At 44.3% G+C, this 17,500-nt stretch overlaps 1 protein-coding gene across 3 annotated transcripts in view; it reads right to left on the bottom strand.

Annotated features, from left to right (window-relative positions):
- The window catches only part of LOC143277263 (uncharacterized), a 165,988-nt gene that overhangs the window by 136,152 nt on the left and 12,336 nt on the right, over nt 1-17,500 (bottom strand). For 2 of the 3 annotated variants that reach the window (XM_076582051.1, XM_076582050.1), the window contains exons 7-13: nt 16,691-16,817; nt 12,821-12,972; nt 12,279-12,392; nt 9,660-9,794; nt 8,089-8,154; nt 4,241-4,303; nt 1,969-2,144 (exon numbers count right to left, since the gene is read on the bottom strand). In XM_076582051.1, coding sequence (XP_076438166.1) covers nt 1,969-2,144; nt 4,241-4,303; nt 8,089-8,154; nt 9,660-9,794; nt 12,279-12,392; nt 12,821-12,972; nt 16,691-16,817 — 833 coding nt within the window. Of the gene's footprint in view, nt 1-1,968; nt 2,145-4,240; nt 4,304-8,088; nt 8,155-9,659; nt 9,795-12,278; nt 12,393-12,696; nt 12,733-12,820; nt 12,973-16,690; nt 16,818-17,500 lie in introns of those variants that run through there. The other variant, XM_076582052.1, reaches the window with a different exon arrangement.

Below are 17,500 nucleotides of genomic sequence, written 5' to 3'. Positions count from 1 at the left end.
TCAAATAACACGACAAAACACGACAAGATCAAGAAAACATTTTCTGGGATTGTATTCAGATCTTTGTTTCAAATAATACGACAAAAAAACAAGACACGATCATGAAGTGATTTTCTGTGATTATATTCAGATCTTTGTTTCAAATAACACGACAAAACAAGACAAGATCATGAAAACATTTTCTGTGATCGTATTCAGATCTTTGTTTCAAATAACACGACAAAAAAACAAACAAAAAAACAAAAAACAAAAACAAAACAAACAAACAAAACAAACAACAACAACAACAAAAAAACAAAAACAAAAACGAAACAAGACAAGATCATGAAGTAATTTTCTGTGATTGTATTTAGATCTTTGTTTCAAATTCTTCCTCCCCACCCCACCCCTCACCCCACCCCACCCTCATTCACACCCAGGATCCTCCAGCATCACCACCATCACCTCCTCATCAAAACGATAACACTCAAAATGTATACATTAATACTCTTTGCAACAGAATGTCTTCAGTCACCGATGTGTGTGAAGGGACATTGAACAAAATTCCTCCTCCCCTCCTCCTCCTCCTCCTCCACACAAGACAATGTAAGAGATAAAATGAAATAGAATAACATATGATTATTATAAAGACGAATGAAATGAAAGGACACCAAAATAAAGGAATGATTAAATGATATGAAATAAAACAAACCAAAACAAGATGAAGTAAAATATTGCCAAAAGGAAAAGTGAAAAAACCCCAACAAAAACATACAAACAAACAACCAAATAAACAACAACAACAACAACCAATAAACAACAACAACAAACAAACAAACAACCAATAAACAACAACAAACAAACAACCAATAAACAACAACAACAACCAATAAAATAACAACAACCAACAAAAACCCCCACCAACAAACAAACACCCAATAAAAAAAAACCCAACAACAAACAAACAACCAATAAAAAACAACAAACAAACAACCAATAAACAACAACAAACAACTAATAAACAACAACAAACAAATAATAAATAACAAACAAACAACCAATAAACAACAACAACAAACAACCAATAAACAACAACAAACAAACAACCAATAAACAACAACAAACAAACAACCAATAAACAACAACAACAAACAACCAATAAACAACAACAAACAAACAACCAATAAACAACAACAAACAAACAACCAATAAACAACAAACAAACAACCAATAAACAACAACAAACAAACAACCAATAAACAACAAACAAACAAACAACCAATAAACAACAAACAAACAACCAATAAACAACAACAAACAAACAACCAATAAACAACAAACAAACAACCAATAAACAACAACAACAAACAACCAATAAACAACAAACAAACAACCAATAAAAAACAACAAACAAACAACCAATAAACAACAACAACAAACAAACAACCAACGAATAAACCCCAACAAAAAAAAAAAAAAAAAAAAAAGGAAAAAAAGAAAGAAAAGAACTAAAGCAAGGTAAAGCAAATTGGAGAAAACAACATTCAGTAAAATCGAATTAGATCATACACACTCATTCTCTCTCTCTCTCTCTCTCTCTCTCTCTCTCTCTCTCTCACACACACATACTCACACGCACACACACACACACACACACAAATACTCACACGCACACACACGCACGCGCGCACACACACACACACACACTCTCTCTCTCTCACACACACACACACTCTTTCTCTCTCTCATACACACACGGGCACACACACACACACACACACACACACTCTCTCTCTCTCTCTCTGTCACCCCCCCATCCCCCACCCCCAAACTTACAACCCCCCCTCCCGACCCTCCACCACCCCCCTCACCACACACACAACCACACACACAAACCAACACACAGGGAAAAAAAAGACGTCAACGCCAAAGACTACCAAAACCCCCCCCCAAAAAAAAAAAACACTCCACAAAACCAAAACCACTCACTCATACTCCGTCTCGTTGTAGCGAGAGTCTGTCTCGTTCACAGAACCCAGAAGGAACCTCTCCTGCTCCAGACGCAAGGAGCCGTCGCCCGGACGCGTCACCTTGACCACCGGGTACCCCATCTGACTCACCCAGGGGTCAAGCCTCTGAGCGAAGCCCACCCCGGGTAGAGCAGCCTGAGGAGGGGGGTGAAATACGTGAACAGAGTGAGAATGATCAGAATGAGAATCACGCCATGTTACGAAAAAAAAAAGAAAAAAAAAAAAAAAAAGAAAGAAAGAAAGAAAGAAAGAAAACAGAACTGAGTATGGCGTTATTTTTAATATGATAAACTTAATGGAGCATTTCTTATTCTGTTATTCTGTTTCTTAACATGTATTTTTCAAAACTTTATGCGCGTGTGTGTGTGTGTGTGTGTGTGTGTGTGTGTGTGTGTGTGTGTGAGGGGGGTGGGGGGTTTGGGGTGGGGGCTGGGTGGATGTGGGGTGCGTGCGTGCTTGCGTGCGTGCGTGTGTGCGTGCACTTTCTTTATACGTGCGTCCCCCCCCCTCCCCCCCCTTTTTTTTTTTTAATGGTTCCTACCCCATTTCCCTTTTCCCATACCGTCAGACACTCAGACATTATCATGACAGGAAGACAAAGGTTAATCTTCTTCTTCTTCTTCTGCGTTCACTCGTATGCACACGAGTGGGCTTTTACGTGTATGACCGTTCTTTACCCCGCCATGTAGGCAGCCATACTCCGTTTTCGGGGGGGTGCATGCTGGGTATGTGCTTGTTTCCATAACCCACCGAACGCTGACATGGATTACAGGATATTTAACGTGCGTATTTGATCTTCTGCTTGCATATACACACGAAGGGGGTTCAGGCACTAGCAGGTCTGCTGCCCCAACTGTCAGCGAACATTTCGTGCGCAGATTGGACTATTCAGCCATCTGCGCACTCACAGATAGATTCATGAGCATCCCCCCCCCACCCCCCACCCTCCCCCCATCCCCCAGCTGGATGACAACGATGGTCATCATCGATCTCGATGGACACACACCACACACGAAGGGGGTTCAGGCACTAGCAGGTCTGCACATATGTTGACCTGGGAGATCGTAAAAATCTCCACCCTTTACCCACCAGGCGCCGTCACCGTGATTCGAACCCGGGACCCTCAGATTGACAGTCCAACGCTTTAACCACTCGGCTATTGCGCCCGTCAAAAGATTAATCAACTGTCGTGAAATCTGTGAAAGATACAGATTACAATACGCAGAACAGTAAAAAAAAAAAAAAAAAAAAAAAAAATCTGACAAACAACATGCTTGCAGCATCGTATCAAAATCACACACAACAGTCATAGCAAAACATACACGGTAAAAAAAAAAATCACAATCTTTCCACTATCAAAAAAGCACACAAACATCGACAAAGACAGAGAGAGAGAGAGAGAAAGAGAGAGACAGAAAGAGACACAGACAGAGAGAGAGAGAGAGAGAGAGAGAGAGAGAGAGAGAGACAGACAGAGAGACAGACGAGAGAGAGAGAGAGAGAGAGAGAGAGGGAGAGACAGACAGATAGACAGAGAGAGACAGACAGGCAGACAGAGAGCTAGAGAGAGAGAGAGAGGAGGGAGAGAGAGAAAGAGAGACAGACAGGCAGACAGACAGAGAGAGAGAGAGAGAGAGAGAGAGAGAGAGAGAGAGAGACAGACAGACAGAGAGAAAGAGGAGACAGAGAGAGAGAGAGAGAAAGAGAGAGAGAAAGAGAGACAGACAGACAGACAGAGACAGACAGGCAGGCAGAGAGAGAGAGGAGGGAGAGAGAGAAAGAGAGACAGACAGACAAACAGATAGACAGACAGGCAGACAGAGAGAGAGAGAGAGAGAGAGAGAGAGAGGATGGAGAGAGAGACACAGACAGAGACAGAGAGAGAGGGGGGGGGGTAGAGAGACAGACAGACAGGGATAGAGAGGGAGAGAAAGACGAGCTAGAGAGACAGATTGAGAGAGGAAACAGATGGAGATATAGGGAGAGACACAGAGAGAAGGAGGAGAGAGAGAGATAGCGAGAGAGAGAGAGAGAGAGAGAGAGAGAGATAGACAGAGACAGAGACAGAGAGAGAGAGAGAGAGAGAGAGAGACAGAGAGAGAGAGAGACAAAAAGACAGAAAGACAGAGAGAAGCTGAAATCCAGACAGAAATAAACGAAATGTCACGCAAGGCAACACCAGATTTTTATTTTATTTTATTTTATTTTTATTTTTTTAACCCAATACTTACGTCCAGTTGTTCAAACAAGTCATTCTGCTCCACGTTCTGAAACTTGTAGGTATCCAGGTACCTCTGCACGAAAGGATTTCATCAGTATCAGTAGCAGTATTAGTAGCAGTATCAGTATCAGTATTAGTATCAGTATCAGTATTAGTATCAGTATTAGTATCAGTAGCAGTATCAGTAACAGTATTAGTATCAGTATTAGTATCAGTATCAGTATTAGTATCAGTATCAGTATTAGTATCAGTATTAGTAGCAGTATCAGTATTAGTATCAGCACCAGTATTAGTATCAGTATTAGTATCAGTATCTGTATTAGTATCAGTATTAGTATCAGTATTAGTATCAGTATCTGTATTAGTATCAGCATTAGTATCAGTAGCAGTATTAGTAGCAGTATTAGTAGCAGTATCAGTATCAGTATCAGTATTAGTATTAGTATCAGTATTAGTATCAGTATTAGTAGCAGTATCAGTATTAGTATCAGCACCAGTATTAGTATCAGTATTAGTATCAGTATCAGTATTAGTAGCAGTATCAGTATCAGTATCAGTATTAGTATCAGTATTAGTATCAGTAACAGTATTAGTATCAGTATTAGTATCAGTATCTGTATTAGTATCAGTATCTGTATTAGTATCAGTATCAGTATTAGTATCAGTATTATTATCAGTATCAGTGTTAGTAGCAGTATCAGTATCAGAATCAGTATTAGTATCAGTATTAGTAGCAGTATCAGTAGCAGTAGCAGTAGTAGTAACTCAATGAGGCGTCACTGCGTTCGGACAAATCCATATTCGCTACACCACATCTACCAAGCAAATGCCTGACCAGCAGCGTAACCCAACGCGCTTAGTTAGGCCTTGAGAATAAGGAAAGAAAAAAGAAAATAAGGAGATAATTAAAGAAATGAAGAAGTAGATGAATATTTAGAGATGAAAAAAGAAAGATACTACTACTATTACTACAACTACCACCACCACCACCATTACTACTGCTACTATCACTACTACTAAATAAATAAAAAGAAAATAAAAAGACAATAATGATAATAGATAAATAAATAAGCAAATAAATGTAAAACACACACACACACACACACACACACACACACACACACACACACACACAGTAAATGTAAAACACACACAAACACACACACACACACACACGCACGCACGCATAACAGATATGCAACAAACATGCGGTTTTCAGAGACAGGAAAGCACAAACAAAAGTATTTCATCACGAATGACTACAGTTACGAACGTTGACGTTTTCGACTTTTTTTTTTCACATTCGTTACCAGCTGTTTCGTTTGTTAGTTCAGCGACTTCTCTCGTATTACGAAATCCATGAAGTAATGTTCTGTAATTGTACCATAAAATATTCATTTCAAATTCCACCGTCCATCTACCTGGTTCCCTCCACCCCCACCCTCCCCCCTCACCATTCATCCCCCTCCCCCTCCTCTCCTAAGCCGTAACACTCAAATGCAAAAATTTGACATCACTGTTCTAAAAATAGATGGATAGCGCATGCCTTCTTTGAGCCCCTTTGCTAAACTGAAGCCAGCAGAAGTGTTCAGTCAGCCATTTTACTTCTCGTGTCAGTATAGCGCGAAGCGGTTACTTCATGTGTGTAGCCGAGCGCTCAGCTGGCTTCACGGCAAGCTTTCACTTGCTCGCGGCGTTAGTTAAGCTGACATTCCTGTGTGTGCTTCCACTGCAAGTTTGCGCCACGTGTCCCTGTAATAACTTTGGCAGATAAACCTTTGGCAGGTTTCAATCAAGACACAACATTTGGCATGTCGTGGGGGACAAGCATAACACGATTTCATCGAAGATACACGGATTACAGTTCAGAAACTACCAACAGTTAGCAGACGACTTGTCAACGGACTGACGGCCGGATACGGGCTTCAGCTTTCCTATCTAATGAGCTATCCATGTATTTTTTTTAGTCAGTGGTTGCTACTCAAAGAAAATGTCCTCTACCACCAGTGTATGTGACGGAACATTGAACAAAGGAAAACCCAAAATCATCATCTGGACACAGAACAATGATAATGATGATGATGATGATGACAACGACGACGATAACGATTGTGTGTGTGTGTGTGTGTGTGTGTGTGTGTGTGTGTGTGTGTGTGTGTGTGTGTGTGTGTGCGTGTGTTTGTGTGTGTGTGTTTGTGTGTGTGTGTGTGTGTGTGTGTGTGTGTGTGTGTCTGTGTGTGTGTGTGTGTCTGTGTGTGTGTGTGCGTCCTTCTCTCTCCATGTCTGCCTCTTTCTCTCTCTCTCTCCCCCCTCTCTCTCCCTATCTCCCCATTATATATATATATATATATATCTCCCTCTCTCCACCCCCTCTCTCTCTCCCTCGCTCTCTATCTCTCCCTGTCTCCCCATTATATATATGTCTCTCTCTCTCTCCCTCTCTCTCTCCCTCGCTCTCTATCTCAACCCCCTCTCTCCCCATTATATATATGTCTCTCTCTCTCTCTCCTTCGCTCTCTATCTCCCCCCCTCTCTCTCTCCCTGTCTCCCCATTTTATATGTCTTTCTCTCTCTCTCTCCCCCTCGTTCTCTATCTCTCTCTCTCTCCCCCCTCTCTCTCTCCCTGTCTCCCCATTATATCTATGTATTTCTCTTTCCCTCTCTCTCCCTCGCTCTCTCTCTCCCCCCCTCTCTCCCTATCTCCCCATTATATATATATATATATATATATATATCTCCCCCCCCTCTCCCCATCTCTCTCTCTCCCTCTCCCTCGCTCTATCTCTCCCTGTCTCCCCATTATACATATATATATATATATCCCTCGCTCTCTGTCTCTTTCTCTCTCTCGCCCCTCTCTCCCTCCCTATCTCCCCATTATATATATATATATATCTTTCCCTCGCTCTCTATCTCTCCCCCTCTCTCTCCCTGTCTCCAAATTTTCTCTCTCTCTCTATCTCTATCCCCCCTCTCTCCCCCTATCTCCCTATTTTATATCTCTCTCTCCCTTGCTCTCTATCCCTCTCTCTCTCTTTCCCCCCTCCCTCGCACTCCACCCAAGCACATGAAGTCAGACCATCGGAATACTGAATGACTGTTTAACTGTTTGTCCAGTGACAGATCAAAGGGCTTTTATCAGCCCCGGAAATAGCTACTTGAATAGTTCAAAAAGATACATAAAAGACATTATAGCGCGCAGCGAAATACCACAAAAAAGTACGGAGTAATATTCAGTTTAGTAGGAAGCATACACACACACACACACACAGACACACACAATCACACATACACACACTCACAGGCACAAATACAAATACACGGACACACACACACAGACACACACTCCCACACACATACACCAGCACACAGACACAGGCATGCACATAAATACACACAGTTACAAAAGCACACCAACAGACACACACACACACACACACACACATAACCACACACACATACATAACGACAAACAGCCGCACACACACACACACACACACACACAACCACAAACAGCCGCACACACACACACACAGACACACGCGCGCGCGCGCACACACTTGCAGACAGACAGACAGACACCCCCCCCCACACACACACACATACACAAGCACAAACAGCCACACACACACACACACACAGAAACACACACACAGACACACACACACACACACACACACACACACACACACACACACACACACACACAGACACACACACACACACACACACACACACACACAGACACATTTGCACAACCACACGACACACACACACAGACACACACACACACACACGACACACACACACACACACACACACACACAGACACACACACACACACACACACAGACTTACGTTGAGCGCATCCAAAAACTTGTCTTCCCCCATAAGAAAGTGGATCATCCGGATAATGAACGGACCCTGAAGGAAAAAACAACAAAAAAACAAAAAGACAATATAGGAATCAAGAAAAACAACAACGACAACAACAACAACAACAACGACGACTACGACTACGACGACGACGATGACGATGATGACGTCCGTTTGAATGTCTGTTCTGTGTGTCTGTCTTTCTGTGTGTATTTTTGTTTTGTGTGTATTTTTGTGTGTGTATTTGACTGTGTTTTTTCATATCTGTGAAACTGCATGTTTGGCGCATATCTGTTATGCACGTGTGGGTGTATGTGTGAATGTGTGTCTTCATGTTTGACATTTATTTGCTTATTTATCATCATTGTTGTCTTATCTATTTATTAATTTATTTATTTATTATTATTATTATTATTATTATCATCACTACCTTTTTTCATATTACAATTATTATTTATTTATTTATCCATTTATGTATTTATTTACTTATTTATGTACGCTTATCTATTATTTATTCACCCCTTTTTTTTCTCAAGGCCTGACTAAGCGCGTTGGGCTACGCCGCTGGTCAGGCATCTGCTTGGCAGATGTGGTGTAGCGCATATGGATTTGTCCGAACGCAGTGACGCTGTCCCGCGTGCTAACATCGAAACACAGATGAAGAACAGTTCCACTGGCGGACACAAAGTCGTTTACAGAGGAAAAAGAACAACGAACATCAGCCGCTAAGCGCTGGTTCTACCACCGTCCTTCTCCAAGGACTGACTCCCTTCGAGTGAAGCTAGGGACAAACCGGCGAGGAGCATTTGAAGCACTAGAACTCCGCTCACTCTGTTCACTCAGCTTCCTATATATATATTTTTTTCCCCGTTCAGTTGCACGAAACACTTACAAAACATAGAAAACATGACACAACAGCACGACCTCACTACGCTCGAACGCAAGGGGAACACGCACGATGGAAAACATCGTGCACGCGCGTAAGAAACACACCCGCCTCTAAGAAAATAATCCAGCGACCCACCGGCCCTCCATAAACGTAAAGGAAAGAAAAAAACAGTGGAAGCATTATGTCGTCCGTGACAGACGCCGCCTTGAGCTACTGCTACTGAAACAGTCTTTCTGTACTTTCTCTGTTCAGTCTTATCTGTGCTTCCTATCTCTCTCAGTTCCTTTCTATGTCTGTCTGTCTATATCTCTATATATCTATATCTATCTATATCTACGTATCTCTCTCTCTATATCTCCATATATACCTGTATATATCTACATACATATAATGGGAGAGACAGAGAGAGAGAGAGAGAGAGGGGGAGTGAGAGAGAGAGGGAGAGAGAGAGAGAGAGAGAGAGAGAGAGAGAGAGAGAGAAAGAGAGAGTGGGTGGAGAGAGAGAGAGAGAAAGACAGACAGAGACACAGAGAGAGACAGAGAGAGAGAGAGAGGAAGAGAGAGTGGATGGAGAGAGAAAGACAGAGATACACACACACACACACACACACACGCACACACACACACACAAAACGGCGGTCCACACCATGCCCTCTCAACCTACCTTTCCATACGTGACGTCATCCAGGAGGGCGTCAACTTCACCGGGCCTCTCCACGTCAGCAGTCAGAGGCCGTGATGACGCATGTGCGTCTGACGTCATTATGCCGTACAGGGTGTTGACGACGTGTTCCTCTACCTGCAGGCACACAACAACAACGCCACCACCACCACTCAAAAATACGACACATTGCACCACAACGCAACACAAGGTTTCTTTGTCGGCACCAGGACACAGAACACGACACCACCCCACAACACACCACACCACACCACACCCCAATAGGCCACACCATACCATGCAACGTGACACCACATCTCCCAACACAGCACAGCACACTACAACACGACAGTACACCAAATCACACCACAACACATCACCCCACAACACAACACACCCCACCATACAGCACACCACAACACCCCACAACACACCACAACACATCACCCCACAACACACCACAACACATTGCCCAACAACACACCACAACATACCACACCACAACACATCACAACACACCCTGCCATACAACCCTTCACAACACATCACCCCACAACACACCACCCCACATCACCACACCACACCACCCCACAACACACCACAGTATATCACACCACCCCACAACACACCACAGTATATCACACCACCCCACAACACACCACAGTATATCACACCACCCCACAACACACCACAGTATATCACCCCACAACACACCACACCACACCACCCCACAACACACCACAGTATATCACCCCACAACACATCACCCCACACCCCACAACACCACACCACCCCACAACTCACCACAGCACACCACCTCACAACACACCACAGTATATCACCCCACAACACACCACAACACATCACCCCACAACACACAACACCACACCACCCCACAACACACCACAACACATCACCCACAACACACCACAACACATCACCCCACACCACATCACCCCACAACACACCACAACACATCACTCCACACACATTGCCCCACAACACACCACAACACATTTGCCTCACAACACACCACAACATACCACAACACATTGCCTCACAACACATCACAACACATCACCCACAACACACCACCCCACAACACATCACAACACACCCTACCATACAACCCTTCACAACACATCACACCACACCACACCACAACACGTCACCCCACAACACATCACAACACACCCTACCATACAACCCTTCACAACACATCACACCACACCACACCACCCCACAACACACCACAACACAACACATTGCCTCACAACACACCACAACACATCACACCACAACACGTCACCCCACAACACACCACAGCACGTCACCCCACAACACACCACCCGAACAACAAACCACAACACATCACCCCACAACACACCACAACACATCACCCCACAACACAACACACCACAGCACACCACCCGAACAACACACCACAGTACATCACCCCACAACACAACACACCACAGCACACCACCCGAACAACACACCACAGTACATCACCCCACAAGACACCCCACCACACCACCCCACAACACATCACCCAACAACACACCACAACACATTGCCCCACAACACATCACCCCACACCACACCACAACACATTGCCCCACAACACACCACAACACATTGCCCCACAACACACCACAACACACCACAACACATTGCCCCACAGCACACCACAACACATCACCCCACAACACACCACAACACATCACCCCACAACACATTGCCCCACAACACACCACAACACATTGCCCCACAACACACCACAACACATCACCCCACAACACACCACAACACATTGCCCCACAACACACCACAACACATTGCCCCACAACACACCACCCCACACCACCCCACAACATACCACAACACACCACCCCACAACACATCACAACACACCCCACCAAACAACCCTTCGCAACACACCACACCACGACACAACACAACACCACCCCACCCCACAACTTACCGCAACACAACATCACAACACACACCACTGTACAGCCCTTCACAACACAACACAACCTAGCATACCACACCACAACACACCTCAACACCACACCACAACACACCTCAACACCACAACACACACCACTGTACAACCCTTCACAACACAACACAACCTAGCACAACACACCTCAACACCACAACACACACCACTGTACAACCCTTCACAACACAACACAACCTAGCACAACACACCTCAACACCACAACACACACCACTGTACAACCCTTCACAACACAACACAACCTAGGACACCACACCACACCACACCTCAACACCACAACACACAACACACCTCAACACACACCACTGTACAACCCTTCACAACACAACACAACAAACCTAGTACACCACACCACAACACACAACACACCTCAACACCACAACACACACCACTGTAAAACCCTTCACAGCACAACACAACCTAGCACACCACACCACACCACACAACACACCTCAACACCACAACACACCTCAACATCACAACACACACCACTGTACAACCCTTCACAGCACAACACAACCTAGGACACCACACCACAACACACCTCACCACCACAACACACACACACACACACAATCACCACACCACACCCTCACCAGCCTCCCTCTGGGGTCCATCTCGTCCGGAAGTTGCATGTGCCAAAACGAGGCTATAGCCTCACTCAGCCACAGCCAGCTCCACCATTTGGGGGTCACCAGGTCACCGAACCACTGAGGGGGAAAAGAAACGAAACGAAACAATCAACATCAACATCAAATCAAGCCGTGTGCTAACATTATCTTACCATCAACGTTGACAGCATCAATCTAAAAAAACAAACAAACAAAAAACAACAACAAAACAACAACAACAACAAAAAAACACACCAATAAATCATCAACCAGGTTTTTGGTGAACAGTTGAAAAGCTGGTACCGAATATATTCCGTAGACTTGAAAATCAGTCCTGTTGGAAGTTTTATCTACTAACTAACTAACTAATCAAACACACACACACACACACACACACGCTCACCATGTGAGTCATCTCATGGGACAGGATTTGCCCGATGTACTGATGATCAGCGACAAACAACACACACACACACACACACACACATACAACCCCCCCCCCCCCACACCCCGCCCCACACACTCACCATGTGAGTTATCTCATGGGACAGAATCTGCCCGATGTATTGGAGGTCAGCCACAGTGGACACCCCAGGTCTGTACAGCAGCCTCTCCCCATAGAAGATCAGACCCCAGTTCTCCATACCGCCCAGTCCGAATTCAGGAACGGCCACGTTGTCTGTGTGGACACACACACACGCACACGAACGCATGTATGTATGTATGTATGTACGGATGCATGCACGAACGCACGCGCGTACGTACGCGCACGCACGCACACACGCACACACACACATACTTAATACTGTTATTTATATTTACATTGTTGTAGGTTAATACTTGTTGATATGCATATACATATTCTCCTTCCCATGACAACTCATTCAATACACACCACAACCTCTTTAGACTTTTTCTTATAATATACTTTTCCTCTGATACATAACATGAACTTTTTCTTTTCTTTTTTTTTTTACACTAATATTCACATGCATTCCCTTTCCTTTATACACTACTTTACTCCTTTCCGTCTAAAAACAATTATAGTGAATAGACGTTAAACTGAAGAAAACACACACATACATACAAATACTCGTTTGATTGATTTTTTTTTCCTGATAGATGAACGTGATCTGGGTCGGGTTGAATTGGACTGGACTGAATTAGGGTTTGTTGAAATTGGACTGAATTGGAAAAGGATTGGGAGGGGTAGAACTGGAATGGACTGGATGAGTTGAACTGGGTATGGTTTAGATTTGGACTGAAATGGATTGGATTGGAGTGGATTGGACTAAACTGGTTGGGGATGGTTTAAACTATACTGAACTAGATGGGGATGGTTTAGATTGGACTGAACTGGAAGGGGATGGTTTAGATTGGACTGAACTGGAAGGGGGTGGTTTAGATTGGACTGAATTGGAAGGGGATGGTTTAAATTGGACTGAACTGGAAGGGGAAGGTTTGAATTGGACTGAACTGGATGGGGATGGTTTGAATTGGACTGAATTGGATTGGGATAATTTAAATTGGACCGAACTGGAAGGGGATGGTTTAGGTTGAACTGAACTGGAAGGGGATGGTTTAGATTGGACTGAACTGGGAGGGGATGGTTTAAACTATACTGAACTAGATGGGGATGGTTAAGATTGGACTGAACTGGAAGGGGATGGTTTAGATTGGACTGAACTGGATGGGGATGGTTTAGATTGGACTGAATTGGAAGGGGATTGTTTAGATTGGACTGAACTGGAAGGGGATGGTTTAGATTGGACTGAATTGGAAGGGGATGGTTTAGATTGGACTGAACTGGAAGGGGATGGTTTAGATTGGACTGAATTGGAAGGGGATGGCTTAGATTGGACTGAACTGGAAGGGGATGGTTTAGATTGGACTGAACTAGATGGGGATGGCTTAGATTGGACTGAACTGGAAGGGGGTGGTTTAGATTGGACTGAACTAGATGGGGATGGCTTAGATTGGACTGAACTGGAAGGGGATGGCTTAGATTGGACTGAACTGGAAGGGGATGGTTTAGATTGGACTGAACTAGATGGGGATAGTTTACACTGGACTGAACTAGATGGGGATGGCTTAGATTGGACTGAACTAGATGGGGATAGTTTACACTGGACTGAACTAGATGGGGATGGCTTAGATTGGACTGAACTGGAAGGGGATGGTTTAGATTGGACTGAACTGGATAGGGATGGTTTAAACTATAATGAACTAGATGGGGATGGTTTAGATTGGACTGATATACTGAACTAGATGGGGATGGCTTAAACTATAATGAACTAGATGGGGATGGTCTAGATTGGACTGAACTGGATGGGAATGGTTTACACTGGACTGAACTGGAAGGGGATGGTTAAGACTGGACTGAACTAGATGGGGATGGTTTAAATTGGACTGAACTGGAAGGGGATGGTTAAGACTGGACTGAACTGGAAGGGGATGCTTTAGATTGGACTGAACTGGAAGGGAATGGTTTAAATTGGACTGAACTAGATGGGGATGGTTAAGATTGGACTGAACTGGATGGGGATGATTAAGATTGGACTGAACTGGATGGGGATGGTTTAGATTGGACTGAATTGGAAGGGGATGGTTTAGATTGGACTGAACTGGAAGGGGATGGTTTAGATTGGACTGAACTAGATGGGGATGGTTTAAATTGGACTGAACTGGAAGGGGATGGTTTAGATTGGACTGAACTGGATGGGGATGGTTTATATTGGACTGAACTGGAAGGGAATGGTTTAGATTGGACTGAACTGAAAGGGGATGGTTTAGATTGGACTGAACTGGAGGGAATGGTTTGAATTGGACTGAACTGGAAGGGGATGGTTTACACTGGACTGAACTGGATAGGGATGGTTTAGATTGGACTGAACTGGATAGGGATGGTTTAGATTGGACTGAACTGGATGGGGATGGTTTACACTGGACTGAACTGGATGGGGATGGTTTACACAGGACTGAACTGGAAGGGGATGGTTTACACAGGACTGAACTGGATGGGGATGGTTTACACTGGACTGAACTGGAAGGGGATGGTTAAGACTGGACTGAACTAGATGGGGATGGTTTAGATTGGACTGAACTGGAAGGGGATGGTTTAGATTGGACTGAACTGGAAGGGGGTGGTTTAGATTGGACTGAATTGGAAGGGGATGGTTTAAATTGGACTGAACTGGAAGGGGGTGGTTTAGATTGGACTGAAATGGAAGGGGGTGGTTTAGATTGGACTGAAATGGAAGGGGGTGGTTTAGATTGGACTGAACTGGAAGGGAATGGTTTAGATTGGACTGAACTGGATGGAGATGGTTTAGATTGGACTGAACTGGATGGGGATGGTTTAGATTGGACTGAACTGGAAGGGGATGGTTTAAATTGGACTGAACTGGAAGGGGATTGTTTAAATTGGACTGAACTAGATGGGAATGGTTTAAATTGGACTGAACTGGAGGGAATGGTTTAAATTGGACTGAACTGGAGGGAATGGTTTAAATTGGACTGAACTGGAAGGGAATGGTTTAGATTGGACTGAACTGGATGGGGATGGTTTAAATTGGACTGAACTAGATGGGGATGGTTTAGATTGGACTGAACTGGATGGCAGAAACAGAAAGAAGAATCCAAGCATTCGAAACCAAGTGCTTGAGGAGACTACTACACATCTCCTACAAGGAGCACAAGACCAATGACTATGTGCGGAGTCTGGTCAGCAACCTTGTTGGGCCCCAAGAACCACTGCTGGCGACTGTCAAACGACGGAAGATGGCATGGTTTGGCCACGTATTACGACATAACACCCTCTCCAAAACCATCCTGCAAGGGACTGTAGAGGGAGGGCGCAGACGGGGGCGGCAGAGAAAGAGCTGGTCCGACAACGTCAAGGAATGGACCGAAATGACGATGCCAGATCTCCTCATGACAGCTGCCAACAGAACGGCGTGGCGAGCTGTGACATCTTCGTCATGTCCCCCCAACGACCCCAGCGGTCAAGGAAATGGGTGGAGTGGAGTGTGGAACTAGATGGAGATGGTTTAGATTGGACTGGACTGGGATGGGTTGAACTGAACTGAACTGGACTGGATTGGCATGGGTTGAATTTGACGGCACTGGATTGGGATAGGTTGGATTAGGATGGTTCAAAATGGACTGAACTGGGCTAGGATGGCTTGAATTTGACTGAACTGGACTGAATTGAATTGGGACGGGCTGAATTGGACTGGACTGCGATGGTTTGAATTGGACTGGATTTGATTGGAGTGGGTTGAATTGGACTGGATTGAATTGGATTGGTTTGAAATGGCTTGGATTGGACCTGGGTAGGCTGAATTCGACCAGATCGGACTGAACTGAATCGAGGCGGGCTTCGAATCGGAACTGACCCAGTTTGTTGAAGACGGTGCTGTAGGCAGGCTCGAACTTGGACTCCAGTTCCTGGAAGATCCTCAGTCCCTGCTCCTGTGCCGTCGCCGCGTGTGGCAGGGCGTTGGGCCTGGCCCAGGTACTGTACTGTGGACCAGATGGTGTGAATAGAATAGAATAGAATAGAATAGAATGGAATAGAATGGAATAGAATAGAATGGAATAGAATGGAATAGAATAGAATGGAATAGAATAGAATGGAATAGAATGGAATGGAATAGAATAGAGTAGAATAAAATGGAATAGAATGGAATAGAATGGAATAGAATAGAATAGAATGGAATAGAATGGAATAGAATAGAATGGAATGGAATAGAATAGAATGGAATGGAATGGAATGGAATAGAATAGAATAGAATAGAATAGAATAGAATACTTTTTATTGTCATAAAACCTTAACTCACTCAGTACGGCCAGTCTTCTCTTCTCCTCTACACAGACCCCTCGGATGTCCAGTGGGTGTCTGAATGACCCAACCTTTAGCTTCCGTCGTCAGAACTGTGGTATTCTTTGTCAACATTCACGTCTTCAGTATAAGGGCCTTCCGCTTTCTAATATTTTGATGATGGTAATTGGGGTGAAACGCTGTTAACGTCGTCTCTTTCGCCGTTCGTATGGAAAGAGTTAAAGTTTATAAGGCACAACGAAACATAAACATGAGCATATTAAGAGGAGAAACATTCATGAACAAAGTTCGCCAGCTTTGGCTGTATTCCTGTGAGTGTCACTGTCGTCAGTCATTGGTTAGTTTTTGCATTTGTATTTGTATT

This window comes from Babylonia areolata, chromosome 33, assembly GCF_041734735.1.
Source record: "Babylonia areolata isolate BAREFJ2019XMU chromosome 33, ASM4173473v1, whole genome shotgun sequence".
NCBI lineage: Eukaryota > Metazoa > Mollusca > Gastropoda > Neogastropoda > Buccinidae > Babylonia > Babylonia areolata.
This window is presented reverse-complemented; position numbering and strand designations above follow the sequence as displayed.